The sequence below is a fragment of the Moschus berezovskii genome, chromosome 11 (assembly GCF_049115385.1).
Source record: "Moschus berezovskii isolate FMDL1 chromosome 11, NW_MosBer_1.0, whole genome shotgun sequence".
Classification (NCBI taxonomy): domain Eukaryota; kingdom Metazoa; phylum Chordata; class Mammalia; order Artiodactyla; family Moschidae; genus Moschus; species Moschus berezovskii.
Window position 1 is genome coordinate 97,085,603 of NC_142470.1, and position 22,226 is coordinate 97,107,828.

Below are 22,226 nucleotides of genomic sequence, written 5' to 3' on the forward strand. Positions count from 1 at the left end.
CTTCTCACCCAGGGGGATATGAAGGCCCTGGGAGCAGGGCTCTAGGTCCTGGGGAAGGGAAAGAAACTCCGGGGGGGGGGGGTGGCCTCCTCTGCCCTCACCAATTAACAGGTCAGAGAAAGCAGGCCCTAAGGGACTGGGATAAGAGATGGGGATGTTTCCCAGGGGTGAAGAGGTTGCTGCAGAGAAGCAAGGGTGTCCAAAGGGCAGGGCTGGCTAGGGCCAGACCTGAGGCCTGTGGTTCATACGGATGGGAGGCACGCTCAAGAGGAAAGGTAAGGGCATGGTGGACAAAAACCCCTGGGGAATGAACAGGTCGAGGGAAAACTAACCAGAGCCTCCCCACCAGCCCCCTGAGCCCCCAGATGACCCACATGTCTGGCGGCGATCTTGGAGGAGCCCACGAGGTTGCCGTCACCATCCAAGACGTCAATTCCCTCCTCCAGCTCCCCATACCGCATCAGAACCACATTGCAGATATTGGCACTGGCTGGAGAGAGAGAAGGGAGCAGGAGTAAGGAGGGGGGAGATGGCATTCTACCTCGCAGAGAAGACCACTGGGCTCCACCCACACCAAGCAACGAAGCTTCTGAATAAATGCCAAGTCTTCCCTGGTAGCTCAGCTGGTAAAGAATCTGGGTGCAATGCAGGAGACCCCGGTTCCATTCCTGGGTTGGGAAGATCCCCTGGAGGAGGGTATGGCAACCCACTCCAGTATTCTTGCCTGGGAGAATTCCCATGGACAAAGGAGCCTGGTGGGCTACAGTCCACAGGGTCACAAAGAGTCAGACATGACTAAGTGACTAAGCACAGCACTGCTCCAACAGTGGGTGAAGGTGTCGCTCTGCTGCCTATCAGCCTGGGGAAGGATGTGGGGCCCTTGGGAACCTGAAAACCAAAGGTGGAACATAAATAACCAGTGTGAGGAGGGAAGGGGAAACTGTTCAGGGCTCAGAGAGCAGCCAGTTATCCGGGACGCTGCTTTCCTCTCCTCAGGGGCAGGTCCCACCGGCACGTGAAGTGGATGCCCATCCAGGAGGGCTCTGTGGCTTGAAGGCCAACCCTCACTGCTGCCGGATGCTCCATTGGCAGCTCCTCAGTCCCTTGGCTGCCTTTCTGGGCATCCTCTTAAAATGTCAGCTGCCCCCTACACTTAGCCCCTCGCTCCTCAGAGTGAATCGAGCTCGCAGAGACTTGCTTCCCTGAGAGCAGGTGCCAGAGCAGGCAGGAACCTCAGTGCTCACCCAGAGCCTCCCCCACATCATATGGATGGAAGACTGAGGCTCAGAGAGGGGGGTGACTTATCTGAGGTCACACAGCAAAGTGGGACAGAGCCAAAAGGCTACAGTGCCTCATCCTCTGGGTACCCAGGAGATGGAAGAGTTTGGGGTGGGGGCTGAAGGCATGCCTTCTGCATTCTTGATTCAGATGGTTGGGTTTCCTACTTTGGCCATGCCTCCCCATCTCAGCTGAGATCATGGGGACCCGGGCTGAGGGGAGGGCTCCTGGCTCCTTACTTCGGCAGAGTGTGTCCGACTTTGGGGGGCCACCCATCAGCTGGCTTCTCTCCCCTGGGATTCACATGGCTGGGCCTGGGCCCAGGGCTGGGTGCGGGTGCTGACCTCGCCTGAACTCTGGTCCTGCTCCTGGATGGAAGTGGGGGGACTCGGGAGTGGTGGGGGGGTGGGCAGTGGGGGGGTGACAAATGTGGAGCCCGCCTGCTTCACTCCTCCCCCAAAAGCGCCTTGCTGTGTTTAAAGTTTTAATTTTTGCTAATTAATGTCAATTAATTTTGTATAATGAGTGTTTAATTTTGGGGAGTGTGTGAGCCTGGGAGCGACTGCAGTTCTGGGCTGTGAACGCTGATTAGCATCAACACCTGCTGCTTCCTCACTCCCTCCAGTGAGGGGGGGTGCGCCAGGGTTTGGGGGACTGGAGGGCGGCAGGGCCTAGTGGGCAGGTGGAGTAGGAGGAGGGCCACAGATGCTCCTGGTGCCCAAGCCAATGCTAGGGAGCAGAGCGGGCCAGGGCGCTTGCAGTTGGGGGACAGAGCCCTGCAGGTGAGGGGCCGCTCGAGGCCCTGAGGGTCTCTGAGCCTCCATCTTCTGTTTCAATAAAGCGGGGAGGTGGAATAAACAGAGGGGAAGACCGAGGTACTCTGCAGCCTTTGGAGAAGAAAAGCAGGAGACCCGATACAGTTTCGAAACGTATTTACAGCACATATGCCGTCTCCGAGTAGCTCTCATGTTTCCACACGACACACAGTCACAGTGGGAGCCATGGGCAGACCTTGTCGGCATCAGTCCCTGTGGTCTCCACAGCAGCCACACCCTCCTGTCTTAAACAGGGGCTCTCAACCGGGGCTGATTTTGTAAGGCATTTGGCAAAGTTGGGAGACATTTTTGATGATCACGACCTGGGGGCGGGGGTTGTTACTGGCATCTCTGGGTAGAGACCAGAGACTAAACATCCTACAATGCACAGGACAGCCCCCGCAGCAAAGAATTATCCAGCCCAACATGTCAGTAGAGTTGACGCTGCAAAGCCCTTGTCTTACACACACCCAGAGATTGTCAGGCAGGTGAATCTGAGGTAAAGGAGGAGAGAATGGGAGCCTGGGTTTCAGGCCAGTTAGCCTTGGGTTCCAAGCCTGGCTCTGCATCTCCTGCTCCTCACCCTTAGAGGTGAGCTCCCGATAGCCCCAGGGCCCCCCAGGGCTTAGGGTCCAGAAGGGCCCCCAGAGAGGCCTTGGGTAGGGGCACCTGGCCCGTGTTAGTGACCTGCCCTCTAGTGGTGGCAGGCATGTACTGCGTCTATTACGCTCCTTGGACAGCCTGGCCCTTAAGTACCAGGAGACCCAAGAAAACCTTTGGAGATAATATTGGGGTTTTCTGCCCTGAAAGGCGTTAATCTCTGCCCTCTGCCCACCACCACCACCATTCCAGGAAAGGGAAGGCCACAGGAATGTGGTTCAGGGGAGGAGCAGCTGCTTAAACTCACTCTGTGAACTCTGCTCCCTGCCGGCTTCCCAAGTGTAAAAATGGGACTGCATTTAGTGTGTCCGTGAATTTCTGGGTGCTGGCTGAGTTTACAGGCTTGTCCAGGTAGGGGGAAGCCAGGGACAGCTGAGACATGTCAAGTCCGACTTTGTGTGTGTGTGCGTGCGCGCGTTGACGCACACACTGCAGACAGACAGACAAGAGAAAGCTTGGTTTTGAAGGTGATGGAGTTGCCCCAGGCTGCAGTGGCATCTCACCTGCTTTCTGAAATTTCTGAATATGTGATGTGGCCTCAGAAGGATAGAGGAGGTCTTTGGTTCAAACACAAAGCCATTTGAGATGAAAGATAAAGCATGAAAGGAAGTGAAAACCCAGCCTCCCTCCCTGTCTGGACCCTTTTGAGAATGACAACGTCCCCCTCTCATCCAAGCTGCGGGATGGAAAAGAGACAGACATTCCTGAAAGCCACCTCAGAATGATGGCAACCCCAGGCTCCTCCTGGCAAACACCCACTTTCTTACTGTCAACTCAGACAGCACATGCCCTGTAATCTCTTGCGTTGACTCTGCACAGTGGTTAGCCATTTATTGAGCACTTGCTGTATGCACCGGTTACTAGCCATCCCTACCTCTGAGCAGTGAGAATGCCAGCCTGTTCAGTCATTCCATTATCTCTTCCAGAGCTTTAAGTTCTACTGTATTCCTTTCAGACCCTCCCAGATGGCTCTCATCCCGCTCCTGAAAAGTTCAGCTCCAGCAACATTGCCACTGAGAGACCAAAAAATGAAAAGAGAGCGAGAGACCAACCGTGGGCTATGGGCCTTCTTTCTAGATGCCAGCAAGATCCGTTATTGACAGTATCAGCAGGTTAATTAAGCAGTCTGCTGGTGACAATGTTAAGAAAGCTGGCACATTTTCAACTCAGATTGACACCATTCAAGACTCAGGCATAACTGATGTTGGAGCAGCGATGCTGGAGATGTCAGTGGATGAGAGAGAGAGGGAGAGAAAGCGAGGGAGACTGCTCCATGCTGATGGCGAGCTCGGTGTCAAGGCCTCAGGAAAACATGCTCTTGACTACCGCAGATGTTCTCACAGCAGACACACCACGATGCAAAATCACGCAGACTGTGAACAGCTAATGAAGTGCCCGTGCGAAAAGGACAGCATGGGGAGGAAGAAAGAGCAGCAGACAGAACGACAAATGTGCAAGAAGGTTCTCAAAAAGAAGACTACAGGGGAGCTTGCCCCTTGAACCAGCACCAGAACAGAGGCAGAGATCAATGGAGTTAATAGTCCTGAAACACTCCCAGCTGTTGGGGAAAGGAATTTCTGTAAATGCGGCTGTATCAACTCACAGGGCAAGGGCCATTCAAAATATGGGGTGGAGCAATGGGCTATTTATCTGGGAAAATCAAACGCCATAACTCCTCTGTTCTAAGAAGCATTTACTCATATTTTAACAGTACAAAAATCACAATGTGGCTTACAATGCGTGTGGCAGGGGAGACCTTACTTGCTCTTCATCACAACTGCCTGTGCATAGGCGACCTTAGCCACATGGAGAGGCATCTGTTCATACAAGTGTCACCTCAGCTGCCCACAGCAATCCACACAGAATTTGAACTTAAACTTAGATTCCTAATTGTTGCCTAAAACATCTTTTTAAAACTTACACTATAATAGAGCATGGACATGAAAAGTTATTGTACATGCAGAAGATCGTCTGCCAGATACCAGGCAATGCAATTAAAGGCAGCAGAAATTGCCAAACCATAGATAGCTACCCTAAAGAAATGCTTGCCCATATGCACAAAGAGACATTTACAAGGATGTTAATTATAGCACTGTTTGTAACAGCAAATAATTAGAAACAACCTAAATGTCCACCATTAGGGAACTCACATGGGAAGATCGCCAAAACAAACTTATGTGAACAAACTTATTGAGTATGTACAGGATGATTTACTGAACGTAAACCACATAACTGGTACACACACGTGTCTGCATAAATATCTGGATAACGTTCTGGAAGGGTCACACCTTACCAAGTGATCCGCTTGGGGAAGAGAACCAAATTTGGAAATCAGGGATTATTGAAGGACTTCTACTTTTTTACCCCAAATTTACCTACACTGTTTGCATTTTTGCAAAGAGAATGTAACCAGACTTTTCTTATCTAAAAGTTGAAAAGGAAATGCCATACTTCTTGAAGTAGATCAGAAAAATTTCAAACCCCAGCAGGGGTTGGTGTGACCTATGCATGGGTCCTATACTTAGGCATCTGTTTCAAAAACTTCCTAAAGAAGCTGATTAACTTTAAAAATATTTTTTTTCCCTCAAGTAAAGAATAAAATGATACCACAAGTATAATAAAGTAGGAGTTGAAAAAAAAAACTCAATAATCTTTTATGTGCTTTGAAATTATCCTGTTAATTTAAAAGGGACTAAAAAGGGTCAAGAGTAGAGGCAGAGATTACAAAAAGCAGTGGTGGTCATGATGCTGTATTTAACAATCAATGCCCAAAACAGAACTGTAAACTGGAAAAGGCTGAAATTTAGACTCTGTGATATTGAAAAAGTGATCTGGATTGAATGTGCAGTATATGTTTATTTATTCCTTCAAATGAAATATAGTCCTCTCCTCTTCGGAAAGATCGTTACATTAATGCCTCACAACTAAGTTATCTTAGAATTAAGAAACAATGGCATTTGATACCTATTTATGAACCATATTACAAAAAATGGGAAGCTTTAAAATATATTTATTATATACGACAAAGGGCTACTGATATGAAGGGTCTAATGGAGGGTCATGGTGACTGACTCCCCATAATTAAGTATAATATCCTTCCCTTGATCTAGGATGGGATGTGTGACCGACCTAGACAATGAGGGGTGTCTGCAGGACTTCTGGGAAAGTCCTCCTCCCACTAAAAAGAGGTGGTGGTCAGCAGAACCTCCTGTCCTCTGGACAGTGGTGGGTTGGGATATGAAGTTTGGAGTTGCGGTTGCCATTTCACAACCATGAAGGGAGTAAGCCTGAAGATGAAGTCCCTGGCAGAACAAAGATAAGGAAATGGCCTTGATGCCTGAAGGGAAACTTGACCTCTGTAAAGTCAGAGATCAGATCATATCAGATCAGTCACTCAGTCGTGTCCGACTCTCCGCGACCCCATGAATCACAGCACGCCAGGTCTCCCTGTCCATCACCAACTCCAGGAGCTCACTCAAACTCATGTCCACAGAGTCGGTGATGCCATCCAGCCATCTCATTCTCCGTCGTCCCCTTCTCCTCCCGCCCCCAACCTTTCCCAGCATCAGAGTCTTTTCCAGTGAGTCAACTCGTCGCATGAGGTGGCCAAAGTATTGCAGCTTCAGCTTTAGCATCAGTCCTTCCAATGAACATCCAGGATTGATCTCCTCTAAAATGGACTGGTTGGATCTCCTTGCAGTATAAGGGACTCTCAAGAGTATTCTCCAACACCACAGTTCAAAAGCATCGATTCTTTGGCGATCAGCTTTCTTCACAGTCCAACTCTCACATCCATACATGACCACAGGAAAAACCACTGCCTTGACTAGACGGACCTTGGTTGGCAAAGTAATGTCTCTGCTTTTTAATATACTATCAAGGTTGGTCATAACTTTCCTTCCAAGGAGCAAGCGTCTTTTAATTTCATGGCTGCAATCAGCATCTGCAGTGATTTTGGAGCCCAAAAAGATAAAGTCTGACACTGTTTCCACTGTTTTTCCATCTATTTCCCATGAAGTGATGGGACCAGATGCCATGATCTTTGTTTTCTGAATGTTGAGCTTCAAGCCAACCTTTTCACTCTCCTCTTTCACTTTCATCAAGAGGCTTTTGAGTTCCTCTTCACTTTCTGCCATAAGGGTAGTGTCATCTGCATATCTGAGGTTATTGATATTTCTCCCAGCAATCTTGATTCCAGCTTGTGCTTCTTCCAGCCCAGCATTCCTCATGATGTACTCTGCATATAAGTTAAATAGGCAAGGTGACAATATACAACCTTGACGTACACCTTTTCCTATTTGGAACCAGTCTGTTGTTCCATGTCCAGTTCTAACTGTTGCTTCCTGACCTGCATACAGGTTTCTCAAGAGGCAGGTCAGGTGGTCTGGGATTCCCATCTCTTTCAGAATGTTCCACAGTTTATTGTGATCCACACAGTCAAAGGCTTTGGCATAGTCAATGAAGCAGAAATAGATGTTTTTCTGAAACTCTCTTGCTTTCTCCATGATCCAGCGGATGTTGGCAATTTGATCTCTGGTGCCTCTGCCTTTTCTAAAACCTGCTTGAACATCTGGGAGTTTACGGTTTACATACTGCTGAAGCCTGGCTTGGAGAATTTTGAGCATGACTTTACTAGCGTGTGAGATGAGTGCAATTGTGCGGTAGTTTGAGCATTCTTTGGCATTGCCTTTCTTTGGGACTGGAATGAAGACTGACCTCCTCCAGTCCTGTGGCCACTGCTGAGTTTTCCAAATCTGCTGGCATATTGAGTGCAACAATTTCACTGCATCATCTTTCAAGACTTGAAATAGCTCAACTGGAATTCCATCACCTCCACTAGCTTTGCTCGTAGCGATGCTCTCTAAGGCCCACTTGACTTCACATTCCAAGATGTCTGGCTCTAGGTCAGTGATCACGTTACCGTGACTATCTTGGTCGTGAAGATCCTTTCTGTACAGTTCTTCTGTGTATTCCTGCCACCTCCTCTTAATATCTTCTGCTTCTGTTAGGTCCATACCATTTCTGTCCTTTATCGAGCCCATCTTTGCATGAAATGTTCCCTTGGAATCTCTAATTTTCTTGAAGAGGTCTCTTGTTTCTCCTATTCTGTTGTTTTCCTCTATTTCTTTGCATTGATCACTGAGGAAGGCTTTCTTATCTCTCCTTGCTATTCTTTGGAACTCTGCATTCAGATGCTTATATCTTTCCTTTTCTCCTTTGCTTTTCGCCTCTCTTCTTTTCGCAGCTATTTGTAAGGCCTCCTCAGACAGCCATTTCGCTCTTCTGCATTTCTTTTCCATGGGGATGGTCTTGGTCCCTGTCTCCTGTACAATGTCACGAACCTCCGTCCAGAGTTCATCAGGCACTCTATCCATCAGATCTAGTCCCTTAAATCTATTTCTCACTTCCACTGTATAATCATAAGGGATTTGACTGAGGTCATATCTGAACGGTCTAGTGGTTTTCCCTGCTTTCTTCAATTTAAGTCTGAATTTCGCAATAAGGAGTTCATGATCTGAGCCACAGTCAGCTCCTGGTCTTGTTTTCGCTAACTGTATACAGCTATAGAAGGAATAAAGGGATGGAGCAAAAGCAAAACCAATACCCAGTGGTGGATGTGACCAGTGATAGAAGCAAGGTCCGGTGCTCTAAAGAGCAATATTGCATAGGAACCTGGAATGTTAGGTCCATGAATCAAGGCAAATTGGAAGTGGTCAAACAGGAGATGGCAAGAGTGAACGTCGACATTCTAGGAATCAGTGAATTAAAATGGACTGGAATAGGTGAATTTAACTCGGATGACCATTATATCTACTACTGTGGGCAGGAATGCCTTAGAAGAAATGGAGTAGCCATCATGGTCAACAAAAGAGTCCGAAATGCAGTACTTGGATGCAATCTTAAAAATGACAGAATGATTTCTGTTCGTTTCCAAGGCAAACCATTCAATATTACAGTAATCCAGGCCTATGCCCCAACCAGTAATGCTGAAGAAGCCGAAGTTAATCGGTTCTATGAAGACCTACAAGACCTTTTAGAACTAACACCCAAAAAAGATGTCCTTTTCATTATAGGGGACTGGAATGCAAAAGTAGGAAGTCAAGAAACACCTGGAGTAACTGGCAAATTTGGCCTTGGAGCACGGAATGAAGCAGGGCAAAGGCTAATAGAGTTTTGTCAAGAGAATGCACTGGTCATAGCAAACACCCTCTTCCAACAACACAAGAGAAGACTCTACACATGGACATCACCAGATGGTCAACACCGAAATCAGATTGATTATATTCTCTGTAAAGTAATCATTATTATTTAAGACAGTTTGAGTTGAGGGTTTCTGTTACTTTCAGCCAAAAATGATCATAAAATACACGAAGAGCTTTAACAATTATTAAGAAAAAGAACAATGAGATACCATTTCACACCAGTCAGAATGGCTGCTATCCAAAAGTCTACATGCAATAAATGCTGGAGAGGATGTGGAGAGAAGGGAACCCTCTTACACTGTTGGTGGGAATGCAAACTAGTACAGCCACTATGGAGAACAGTGTGGAGATTCCTCAAAAAACTGGAAATAGAACTGCCATATAATCCAGCAATCGCACTCCTGGGCATACACACTGAGGAAACCAGAATTGAAAGAGACACATGTACTCCAATGTTCACTGCAGCACTGTTTATAATAGCCAGGACATGGAAGCAACCTAGATGTCCATCTGCAGATGAATGGATAAGAAAGCTTTAGTACATATACACAATGGAGTATTATTCAGCCATTAAAAAGAATGCATTTGAATCAGTTCTAATGAGGTGGATGAAACTGGAGCCTATTATACAGAGTGAAGTAAGCCAGAAAGAAAAACACCAATACAGTATACTAACGCATATATATGGAATTTAGAAAGATGCAAATGATAACCCTGTATACGAGACAGCAAAAGATACACAGATGTATAGAACAGTCTTTGGGACTCTGTGGGAGAGGGTGAGGGTGGGATGATTTGGGAGAATGGCATTGAAACATGTATGTTGTCATATGTGAAACGAATCACCAGTTCAGGGTCGATGCATGTTATAGGATGCTCGGAGCTGGCGTGAGGGGATGACCCAGAGGGAGGATAAAGGGAGGAGGGAGGTGGGAGGGGGGTTCAGGAGGGGGAACTTATGTACACCCGGGGCGAATTCATGTCAATGTATGGCAAAACCAACCAATATAATATTGTAAAATAATTTGCCTCCAATAAAAAAAATAAAAATAAAAAAAAAGAAAGGAAAAAAAATTAGCAATGTAATCCTTGAAAGTAATTTAAAAACAAAACAAAAAAAAACAATTATTAAGAAAAAGATATAGTGATTAACAGACTCAAAGAATGAACTTTAGGTTACCGGGGTGGGGGAAGGGTGGGGGGAGAACAGATTTGGAGTTTGGGATTGACATATACACACTACTAATAATTAAAACAGATGGCCAACAAGGACCTACTATATGGCACAGGGAACTCCACTCAACATTCTGTAATAACCTAAATGGGAAAAGAACTAGAAAAAGAACAGATACATGTATATATATAACTGAATCACTATGGTGTATATCTAAAACTAACACAACATTGTCAATCAACCATATTCCAATAAAAGATAAAAATTAAAGAGAAAAATACAACGATCAAACCCACTGAAAAATATTTAAGTAAAAATTCATAAAAGAAATATTTTAAAATATTTTAAAATTCAATGAATGTGAACTTACTAATCGTCAAAGACTGATTTTTGAATCTAAAGAAAAAAATTAACCTGCAAGAGTTCCTCATCTTTGGGTGTAAGCAAAAAATAAGGCAGTCTGACTCACTGGTTTCACGGTTTACAAATCGCTTGGGCTTGTTTGCTCACCTTGCTGATGGTGTCTTCTGTCACGCAGTTTAACATACATATGTGTTTGCTCAGTCCCTCAGTCGTGTCTGACTCTTTTTGACCTCATGGACTAGAGCCCACCTGGTTCCTCTGTCCATGGAATTTCCCAGGCAAGAATACTGCAGTGGTTTATCATTTCCTATTCCAGGGGATCTTCCTGATCCAGGGATCAAACCCATGTTTCTTATGTCTCCTGAACTGGCAGGCAGACTCTTTACCACTACACCACCTGGGAAGCCCTTTAACATACAATATATTGTCATATATGTTGTCAAATAAGGAATCCTTTCCTCTCTGGTATATACTTTTTGTATTACCAAGAAACTCTATCCCTACTCCAAAAATGTTCATCTCCATTTCCTTCTAGAAGCTTTAACATTTTACTGTACACATTTAGGTCTTCAATCTGTCTGGAATTTGTTGGACTGCAAGGAGATCAAACCAGTCAATCCTAAGGGAAATCCACCCTTAATATACATTGGAAGGACTGATGCTGAAGCTCCAATACTTTGGATACCTCATATAACAAGCTGACTCATTGGAAAAGTCCCTAATGTTGGGAAAGACTGAGGCAAAAGGAGGAACGGGTGGCAGAGGATGAGGTAGGTAGCATCACCAACTCAACAGACATTAATTTGAGCAAACTCTGGGAGACAGTGAAGGACAGAGGAGCCTGACACGCTGCAGTCCATGGGATCACAAAGAACAGACAAGACTTAGCAACTGAACAATAAATGCAAAGAAATCTCCTTCTCTCTCTTCTATTTGGAAACCCAAATGCCCAGTGAAGTTAAGAAAAGATTCTCATCCATACTGGGAATTGGAAAGTGCAAATTCAAATGAGAAAGATCCATTTCAGATGGATTAAGTTTAGTTATAAAAATTGATAATAGCAAATGTTGAAGAAGATGTAGGGAAACAAAAATCACCCTTACAGGCAGAGTAAAAGCCAGTCTGCTCATTTGGTGCAGTGGAGATGGGCTTGCTCCTTGGAAGAAAAGCTATGACCAAACTAGTTCAGTTCAGTTCAGTCGCTCAGTCGTGTTCAACTCTTTGTGACCCCATGGACCACAGCATGCCAGGCCTCCCTGTCCATCACCAACACCCGGAGTTTATTCAAACTCATGTCCATCGAGCCGGTGATGCCATAGAACCATCTCATCCTCTGTCGTCCCCTTCTCCTCCTGCCTTCAACAGCATCAGGATCTTGTCAAACGAGTCAGCTTTTTGCATCAGGTGGCCAAAGTATTGGAGTTTCGGCTTCAGCATCAGTCCTTCCAATGAACACCCAGGACTGATCTCCTTTAGGATGGACTGGTTGGATCTCCTTGCAGTCCAAGGGACTCTCAACAGTCTTCTCCAACACCACAGTTCAAAAGCATCAATTCTTTGGCGATCAGCTTTCTTCACAGTCCAACTCTCACATCCATACATGACCACTGGAAAAACCATAGCCTTGACTAGATGGACCTTTGTTGACAAAGTAATGTCTCTGCTTTTTAATATGCTGTCTAGGTTGGTCATAACTTTCCTTCCCAGGAGTAAGCATTTTTTAATTTCATGGCTGCAGTCACCATCTGCAGTGATTTTGGAACCCCCAAAAATAAAGTCAGCCACTGTTTCTACTGTTTCCCCATCTATTTGCATTGAAGTGATGGGACCAGACCATGATCTTAGTTTTCTGAATGTTGAGCTTTAAGCCAACCTTTTCACTCTCCTCTTTTACTTTCATCAAGAGGCTCTTTAGTTCCTCTTCACTTTCTGCCATAAGGGTGGTGTCATCTGCATATCGGAGGTTATTGATATTTCTCCTGGCAATCTTGATTCCAGCTTGTGCTTCTTCTAGCCCAGTGTTCCTCATGATGTACTCTGCATATAAGTTAAATAAGCAGGGTGACAATATACAGCCTTGACGTACTCCTTTTCCTATTTGGAACCAGTCTGTTGTTCCAGTTCTAACTGTTGCTTCCTGACTTGCATACAGATTTCTCAAGAGGCAGGTCAGGTGGTCTGGTATTCCCATCTCTTTCAGAATTTTCCACCGTTTATTGTGATCGACACAGTCAAAGGCTTTGGCATAGTCTATAAAGCAGAAATAAATGTTTTTCTGGAACTCTTTTGCTTTTTCCATGATCCAGCGGATGTTGGCAATTTGATCTCTGGTGCCTCTGCCTTTTCTAAAACCAGCTTGAACATCTGGAAGTTCACAGTTCACGTACTGCTGAAGCCTGGCTTGGAGAAATTTGAGCATGACTTTGTTAGCGTGTGAGATGAGTGCAATTGTGCGGTAGTTTGAGCATTCTTTGGCATTGCCTTTCTTTGGGATTGGAATGAAGACTGACCTTTTCCAGTCCTGTGGCCACTGCTGAGTTTTCCAAATTTGCTGGCATATTGAGTGCAGCACTTTCACAGCATCATATTTTAGGATTTGAAATAGCTCAACTGGAATTCCATCACCTCCACTAGCTTTGTTTGTAGTGATGCTTCCTAAGGCCCACTTGATTTCACATTCCAGGATGTCTGGCTCTAGGTGAGTGATCACACCATCATGATTATCTTGGTCGTGAAGATCTTTTTTGTTCAGTTCTTCTGTGTATTCTTGCCACCTCTTCTTAATATCTTCTGCGTCTGTTTGGTCTATACCATTTCTGTCCTTTATTGTGCCCATCTTTGGATGAAATGTTCCCTTGGTATCTCTAGTTTTCTTGAAGAGATCTCTAGTCTTTCCCATTCTATTATTTTCCTCTATTTCTTTGCACTGATCACTGAGGAAGGCTTTCTTATCTCTCCTTGCTATTCTTTGGAACTCTGCATTCAGATGCTTATATCTTTCCTTTTCTCCTTTGCTTTTCGCATCTCTTCTTTTCACAGCTATTTCTAAGCCCTCCTCAGACAGCCATTTTGCTTTTTTGCATTTCTTTTTACTGGGGATGGTCTTGATCCTATCTCCTGTACAATGTCACGAACCTCTGTCCATAGTTCATCAGGCACTCTGTCTATCAGATCTAGTCCCTTAAATCTATTTGTCACTTTCACTGTATAATCATAAGGGATTTGATTTAGGTCATACCTGAATGGTCTAGTGGTTTTCTCCACTTTCAATTTAAGTCTGAATTTGGCAATAAGGAGTTCATGATCTGAGCCACAGTCAGCTCCTGGTCTTGTTTTTGCTGAATGTATAGAGTTTCTCCATCTTTGGCTGCAAAGAATATAATCAGTCTGATTTCATTGTTGACCATCTGGTGATGTCCATGTGTAGAGTCTTCTCTTGTGTTGTTGGAAGAGGATGTTTCCTATGACCAGTGCGTTCTCTTGGCAAAACTCTATTAGACTTTGCCCTGCTTCATTCTGTATTCCAAGGCCAAATTTGCCTGTTACTCCAGGTGTTTCTTGACTTCCTACTTTTGCATTCCAGTCCCCTATAATGAAAAGGACATTGGGTGTTAGTTCTAGAAGGTCTTGTAGGTCTTCATAGGACTGTTCAACTTCAGCTTCTTCAGTGTTACTGGTCAGGGCATAGACTTGGATTATCGTGATATTGAATGGTTTGCCTTGGAAATGAACAGAGATCATTCTGTCATTTTTGAGATTGCATCCAAATATTTCATTTCAGACTCTTTTGTTGACTATGATGGCTACTCCATTTCTTCTAAGGGATTCCTGCCCACAGTAGTAGATATAATGGTCATCTGAGTTAAATTCACCCATTCCAGTCCATTTTAGTTCTCTGATTCCCGAAATGTTGATGTTTGCTCTTGCCATCTCCTGTTTGACCACTTCCAATTTGCCTTAATTCATGGACCTAACATTCCAGGTTCCTATGCAATATTGTTATTTACAGCATTGGACCTTGCTTCCATCACCAGTCACATCCACAACTGGGTATTATTTTTGCTGTGGCTCCATCTCTTCATTCTTTCTGGAGTTATTTCTCCACTGATCTCCAGCAGCATACTGGGCACCTACCGACCTGGGGAGTTCATCTTTCAGTGTCCTATCTTTTTGCCTTTTCATACTGTTCATGGGGTTCTCAAGGCAAGAACACTGAAGTGGTTTGCCATTCCATTCTCCAGTGGACCAATTTTGTCAGAACTCTCCACCATGACCTGACCATCTTGGGTGTCCCTATACGGCATGGCTTAGTTTCATTGAGTTAGACAAGCTGTGGTCCATGTGATCAGCTTGGCTAGTTTTCTGTGACCAACCTGGACAGCATATTAAAAAACAGAGACATTACTTTGCTGACAAAGGTCCGTCTAGTAAAAGCTATGTTTTTTCCAGTAGTCATGTATGGATGTGAGAATTTGACTATAAAAAAAGCTGAGAGCCAAAGAATTGATGCTTTTGAACTGTGGTGTTGGAAAAGACTCTTGAGAGTCCCTTGGGCTGCAAGGAGATCAAAGCAGTCAATCCTAAAGGAGATCAGTCCTGCATATTCTTTGGAAGGACTGATGCTGAAGCCGACTCCAATACTTTGGCCACCTGATGTGAAGAACTGACTCATTGGAAAAGACTGTGATGCTGGGAAAGATTGAAGGCAGGAGAAGGGGATGACAGAGGATGAGATGGTTGGATGGCCTCACCAACTCGATGGACATGAGTTTGAACAAGCTCTGTGAAGGCTGCACAACGGAAACCAAATCAGAGGTAGGACCCAGAGGTCTGCATCTCTTTTTAAAGCTCCGAAGGTGGTTGTTTGAAAACCTCTGGCCTGGAGAGGCTCCTCCTCGTGTGCACACGGACGTGTATAAGGCTGTCTGGTGCAGTGCTACACATAATAGTGAGAAACTGGAACAGCCTAGATGCTCCCAGTTAGTCTTTAGAAGCTGAGATGAATGCATATGTCTTAACACGAATACATCTCAAAACCACAATGAAGAGCAAGTTTAAAAGGATATGTTTTCACAACATAATGTAAACTTAACATATAAACAATACAATTTCTGGTTTATGATACAGACACATAAGATACAATATAAAAACACAAATGGGGAAGGTGTAAGTCAATAGCCTTCCTCAAGAGAGAAGAAGGAAAACAATTAAAAAGGCAGAGGGCAGAGAAAGCTTTGGGTGCATCTAATATTTTATTCTCCATTTCCTATAATATTCCATGTGTTTGAAATAATATATCACAATCTTTAAAAAAGCCACAGATGAATTATTGTGACTGTTAAAAGGATAAGTTGAAATTTTATGACTGTCATGGAAAGACATCCAATATTGATTGTGAAGTTAAAAAGAGATTTATGAACAGTATACACAGTATGATCTTACTTATATTAAATATATATTTATATTGGCATGTTTACAGTATATAAATACAATAAACAGGCAGAGATTCCTATATTTTGAGATATTTATTTGAATTTGGAGGGATATATACCAAACTTATCTCTGAGGAGAGAAGTGAAATTGTTTAACTTATATAACAATCAAGTATTATCAGAAAAAAACAGAACAATTTTTATTAAAACAAAATCTAAAACACTCTAGTGGAAACCAAGAGACTTGAGCTCAAAGCTCTCCAGACTCCACTTCTTCTCTCTTTTCTTATTTTGTAGGTAACAAGTACATACAGTGAACAATTCAAATCATGAAAAAGAGTAAATAATAAAAAGTAAGTCTCCTGGATGGCATCACCGACTCTGTGGACATGAGTCTGAGTGAACTCCGGGAGTTGGTGATGGACAGGGAGGCCTGGCGTGCTGCGATTCATGGGGTCGCGGAGAGTCGGACACGACTGAGCGACTGAACTGAACTGAACTGGTCTCCTTCCAATCCCTGACCTTTAGTTTACTCCCCTCCCCTTAGGCAGCCACTGTAGCCAGATTCTCATGTCCCTGCCAGACATGGTCTATGTATTTACAAGCAGACATGTATGTATTGATACATCATTACCTTATGTACACACACACTTGAATCACACCAGACTATGTAGCCTTTGTCTTTGGAGGAGTGGTTGTCAGATGGGAACGTGTACCCTGATACTGCTTGATTCCATGGTATCCCTCACCACTCTGCCTGTGAGGCCGGGCTGTATGGCACATGTGCATACATGCGTGCATGCTTCAGTCGTGTCCAACTCTTTGCGACCCTATGGACTATAGCCAGCCAGGCTCCTCTGTCCATGGGGTTCTCCAGGCAAGAATACTGGAGTGGGTTGCCATGACTTCCTCCAGGGGATCGTCCCATCCCAGGGATCAAACCCGGGTCTCTTCCGTCTCCTGCATCGTAGGTGGATTCTTTACCCCTGAGACACCAGGGAAGCCCTATATGGCACATATTTTCTTTTAAATAGCTTGAGAATTTGGGGAGAATTTCACAACCCATACTGAAGTGTCACAAACTCAGGACTAGGAATTTCTGGGTTGAAAAATCAGCCTGTAAATATAGGTATAGGCTGACTCTGAAGTTTGGGATCTCCTAACAAAAGACTCCTGCTGACACATTTATTTTCTGAAAAGCACCCTTTTATCACAGCTCCTCCCTAGCTGAAGATTGTTCAATGATCCCCCACTAATCATAAACTAAAGCTTGAACGCTCAGCTAGCACTCAGGGCCCCAAAATGCCCTTTCCCCTCCTGGCCCACCCCAACCAGGCCCCTCCTTTCACACTCATAACCCCTCCTCCGCTGTCTTGGGCTTCCCCGCCTCTTCAACGCCTGGTTTACTTTGCCTTCCGGATTTCAGGAATTAGAAGATAACTGAATTGGAAGGTCACTCGTTCAACAAGCACTCTCTAAGCACCTACTATGTGCCAGGTCCTAGGCAATCTACCCACAACAGGTGACTTGGTCACACATAAGTGCCTCTCTCAGATTTTTGTACCAAGCTGACGCTCAGGTGCTTCTCTATCTCAGAAGTTAGGCAGCTCATTCCACTAACAGACTGTCAGTTTTTCGGAAGATCCTGCTACTCTTTTTGTCTCTACTCTCAGTGCTGTTCTGCCTGTGTGGGATCTAGAACTAAAGAGACACCCTTGTTCTGGCCATTCTGTCTCTAACTTGCAACTGAAGCCAGGCAGCCTCATCAGAGCCACATACCATGTGTCTGTGTCTGTATGTTAGTCGCTCAGTCATGTCCAGCTCTTTACGACCCCATAGACTGTAGCCCACCAGGCTCCTCTGTCCATGGAATTCTCCCGGCAAGAATACTGGAGTGGGTTGCCATTTCCTTCTCCAGGGGACTTTCCCAACCCAGGGATCGAACCCGGGTCACCCTCATTGCAGGCAAATGCTTTACCATCTGAGTTACTAGGGAAGCCCAACACACCACATGGGTGGACCTATTTCAGGCATACAGTCCACAAAATCCCCAGTCGTTATCCTAAGTACTCCAATCAAATCAAGCTCAGCACCTCCACACTTGTGCAGCTGCATTTTTTGAATAGTGAGCCTTACATCAAACCTTGTGAGATGTTTTTGGATCCTGGTAGGTGGTTCAGTGGTAAAGAATCTCTCTGCCAATGCAGGAGACCTGGGTTTGATCCCTGGGTTGAGAAGATCCCCTGGAGGAGGAAATGGCAACCCACTCCATTATTCTTGCCTGGAGAATCCCATGGACAGAGGAGCCTGGTGGGCTATAGTTCATGGGTCTCAAAGAGTTTAACATGACTGAATGACTGAATGCGCACACACAGCCTTGCCCATGAACTCATAATCATTGCCAAGTTGCCGTCTCCATTCCTTGTGTGTGACCCATTGGCCTCCTCTGACCAAAGCAGTTATAAAATAAGTGAGGGGACAAGACTGAAGGCAGAGCCCTAGAACACACCACTGGGAGACTTCCCTCTGCTTGACTCGGGCCCACTGGCCCTGTCCTCTTGGGGCCTGACACATACCAGGGCCCCATGCCAGTTCTAGGGCCCTGATTCTGGCACCCAGCCTGGCCCGCCTACCCACCCAGATCCAACCAAGAAAGGCTGAAGAATGTGCCCAGGGTGACCGAGTCATCCACCCGAGGCCTGCCAACTGAGTGAATGACAGTGACCACAAAAACGTGCATGAAAAAGCAAAACATTCAAAAAACAATTAAAAACACACCACAGTGAATTCTAAGCAGCCACACAATGCGGTCACCAATGTCATCAGGGTGGGGGTTCACTTCTGGGTGCCCAATTTCAAACCATTTTTACTAAAACGTTCACCTGACCACTGTACAAACTCACACACAACACTGGGTGCCAAGCAAAGAGGGGGTCTGGGGGTTGGTGATGAATGAGATCCAGTCCCTCTCTTGGAGAGCTCACGGTCTGATGAGGGAGGCAGACTCAGAAACAAAATGAGTAGTTCCAGGACAGACATAGGCACACACAGGGTGCTGTGGTATACTCCTGACTGGGGCTACCAGGGAGGACTTCCTGGAGAAGGTGGTGTCTGAAGTGAGAAATGAAGGCCTGGCAGCCAACAGAAGGCAGAGAGTGGGAAGAGCAAGTACTCCAGTCAAACAGGGCCTTGTGCAAAGGCCTGGGGCCCAGACAAAAGGGAAGTCACAAGATTCACCACAGTGCGATAGGGTTCGAGCAAGGCCAGGGGCTACGTCCAAAAGGTGACTCAAGGGCCTTGAGGCTAGCCTAAGGTCTGTGGATGCCACATTAAGTGTCCCTGATCCAGACGGAGGGAGGATAAGTGACAAGGCCCAGGACACAGCGGACACAGTGCACCCTGCTGTCGTCCAGCCACAGGGATGGAGGAGGTGACGCCTAGGGACGGACCGTGGGGGCTTGGGCACACTGCCAGGGCCACGCCCCTGCTGAAGCAAGAGGGTGGATTGAGCACCAGGAGAAGAGCGGTAAAATGAAGCGGGAATCAATGACAGGAAGACCCGTGGTCTGGGGCGAGGGGAAGCATAGAGATGGGGGTGGAGGTGGGGCACTCTGGGTGTGAACCAACAGAAGACCTCCCCAAAAGGCTGCCCAGACACCCCGAGGAGCAGACTCCCTGCTGAACACAGAGACTTCTTCATGGCAGTGAAATCAGCTGTGACATTTAATGTAAGGGACTGCTGCCAGCAATACAAGACGAAGTCACTTTCCACAAAGGGATGACTGAGGCTCCATGCAGGAGGGCTATTCCCTGTGCAAGGAACTGACCGGCTAGTACTGAGGCTCCGGCCTCCCCCATCAGGGCTCAGGCCCAGATGGGGCCCTTAGCACACGACACTTCCTGTCCCCTGCTCCACGTGGATGCAGCCGGGCAGCCTGGGGTTGACCTTCAGAGCTTCCTACCCTGCCCCGTACCACATACACAGAGCCGGGTACACAGGGGTGCTGCAAGGGACACCTGCATCTCCACGCCCCAGCTCCAGGTCACAGTCCCTGCCACGCCCATTTCTCACCAGGTGGGTCTATGCCTCTTCCCTGGTGTCCCATCATGGAACTGGCACCTGCCACTGACCCTGCCTGCCACTCCTCCAGGCTCCCACCCCAAGGACTCACAAGGAGGCTGTTTGTGGAGCCCGCCTCCCCTGGAATGGACTCTGCTCGTGGAGGCTGGTGGCTGGACCTGGGGGCAGGGGTATTTTTCCGACGCCTCCTCGATTGACCTTTAATTACACTGTTTGCCCAGCTCCCCAAACCATTAACTTCCCCTCACAGCAATTGCACATCAATTAATGGAGGGCCTGCTCTGAGCTCGAGCTCCTCAACACAATTAAGCGTGACAGTCCACAAATAAGAAAGAACTGAAGAATTAATTAAGGTCTAAACAAATTAATTACCAGTCCCCAATCAATTCCAATGCCAGCACACATGCTCCCGGGCTCACCGGCTTTCCTAACATCTCCAAACATAAATAGAAACTGAGATTTCCCACATGATTGCTGTTCTAGACCAGGGCACGGCGAGGCTCTGAAACCACCTTGAGGGAGAGAATTGGCTGCAGTGAGCAACCTTGGGGCTTCCCACGTACTCAGCACACACTCATGCACACACATCAGTCGCACATACACCAGTTGCACACACATGTGCACAACCCTAGCTGAAAAACGAGGGGAGAGCTGGCAGATTGCTCCAGGTGGCGGAGTGTCTGGGGCTTGGCACACCCAGGCAAGGCCTGCGGTGACTGTCATGGAGGTCCCCACGGGAAGGGGCTGAAGCAGGGTCTGGCCTGATGCCAGAGAGGGGTGGGAGTAGCAGGAATGATGCGTCCTGTGCCCAGAGTCTCGAACCTCTCTCCTGGGCAGTAGTGGGGCACCTCCCCGACTTCAAGCTGGATCAGGACAGGGCAAAGCAGTGGAAAGAAGCAGTTGACCCCAAGAGTTTCCTAGCTCCCCAGAGCCTGAGTCCCCAGCCCACCCAGGGGAGAGGGAGGAGGGGTGTGGCCGCTGAGCACAGGGCACATGGGCCCTTTCAGGACCCTCTGTCACCCTGAATGGAAGACCCTCTTCTTCTGCACCCTCCCGCCCCCACCCTGACAATCAGGGCAGGATTTGATCACTTTCACTTGCTTCAGCCTGCTCCCCATGTGCACTGAGGGCTCCATGAGCTCTGTCTCTCCATTAGTCCAGGGGTCTGGAGGACCAACAAGTCCTGAGCAGACTTCTCAGTGGCCTTGATGGTGGCCAGCCGAGAGGTGGATGCCTGGAGGGCCCTAGGCCCTGCCAGTGTGCAGGGGGGCAGACAGGTTCTCTGTCTGGTTGGAGGCCCCAGGGGATAAAGTGCAGGAGGCCAAGTGCAGGAACTATTCAGTGGCCTGAGGGGACCAGGGGGCTTTTAAACCCCTGGGGGGTGAGGTGCACGCCTGTTTACCCTGAACACCTCTGTGTCCATCTTGGCTGGGGAGTCAGCAAATGCCATTGTAGGTGGGCCTAGGATGGGCACTGGAGGCCAGAGAGATGGAAGCCCACATGTCGGGGAGGAGAGAAGGGGCAGGGTGTGGAAGGCAGGCACACACACAGCGAGGACTCGGACAGCAGTCTGAGGAAGCAGGCAGAAAGGGCCCATTGCTGTTAGGATTCTGGTGAGCTAGGACCATCAGGACTGCAGACCTCACCATGAGCACCCTGTGCAATTGGCTAGGGACACGTGGGACTGCAAGACCCTCTGTGATGGCTGGACCAGGCTCCTTCCCAACAAAAAGATAGGAGAGGAATTGGCTGGAGCCCAAAGAGCGACAGGGTAGAAAGCCTCGGAAAGGGTCAAACCTGAAAGCAGGGGCTTTCCCTCCTCCTGAGGGAGCCCCCAGAGAGTTTAAGACCACTTCCAAGGTCACACAGCAAGATAGCTGGCTGAGCAAGACTGCAATGGGTCCCAGTAGAGTTCTTATCTGAAGTCTGGCTCAAGGACAGATTACATCTCAGCTGAGACCAAGATCCAGTCCAGTGCAGCTGAGAGCTGCCCCCTCCTCAGGCTGCATCTGACCCCGCAGCTCAGGACGGCGAGGAACACCAGATCAGCCGCTGTGTTCACTCAATTAGGCCCCTTAACATAGTCAGATCTAAAGAGTTATTCCATTAATGGCCCACACCAGAAATAGCTGAGAGTTCATTAAAAGTGTGGAGTTGCTATAGCAATTATCTGGGTCGGCTGAGGATCAGCCGGTGGCTGGTCCTGGGAGTTCATTAGCC

At 46.9% G+C, this 22,226-nt stretch overlaps 1 protein-coding gene across 3 annotated transcripts in view; it reads right to left on the bottom strand.

Annotated features, from left to right (window-relative positions):
* SFXN5 (sideroflexin 5) overlaps window positions 1-22,226 on the bottom strand; it is a 136,573-nt gene that overhangs the window by 27,937 nt on the left and 86,410 nt on the right. For 2 of the 3 annotated variants that reach the window (XM_055400360.2, XM_055400359.2), the window contains one exon: window positions 375-490. The exons of the other annotated variant lie outside the window; for it this stretch is intronic. In XM_055400360.2, the coding sequence (XP_055256335.1) occupies window positions 375-490 (116 nt within the window). The remainder of the gene's footprint in view (window positions 1-374; window positions 491-22,226) is intronic. 3 annotated transcript variants of the gene reach the window in all.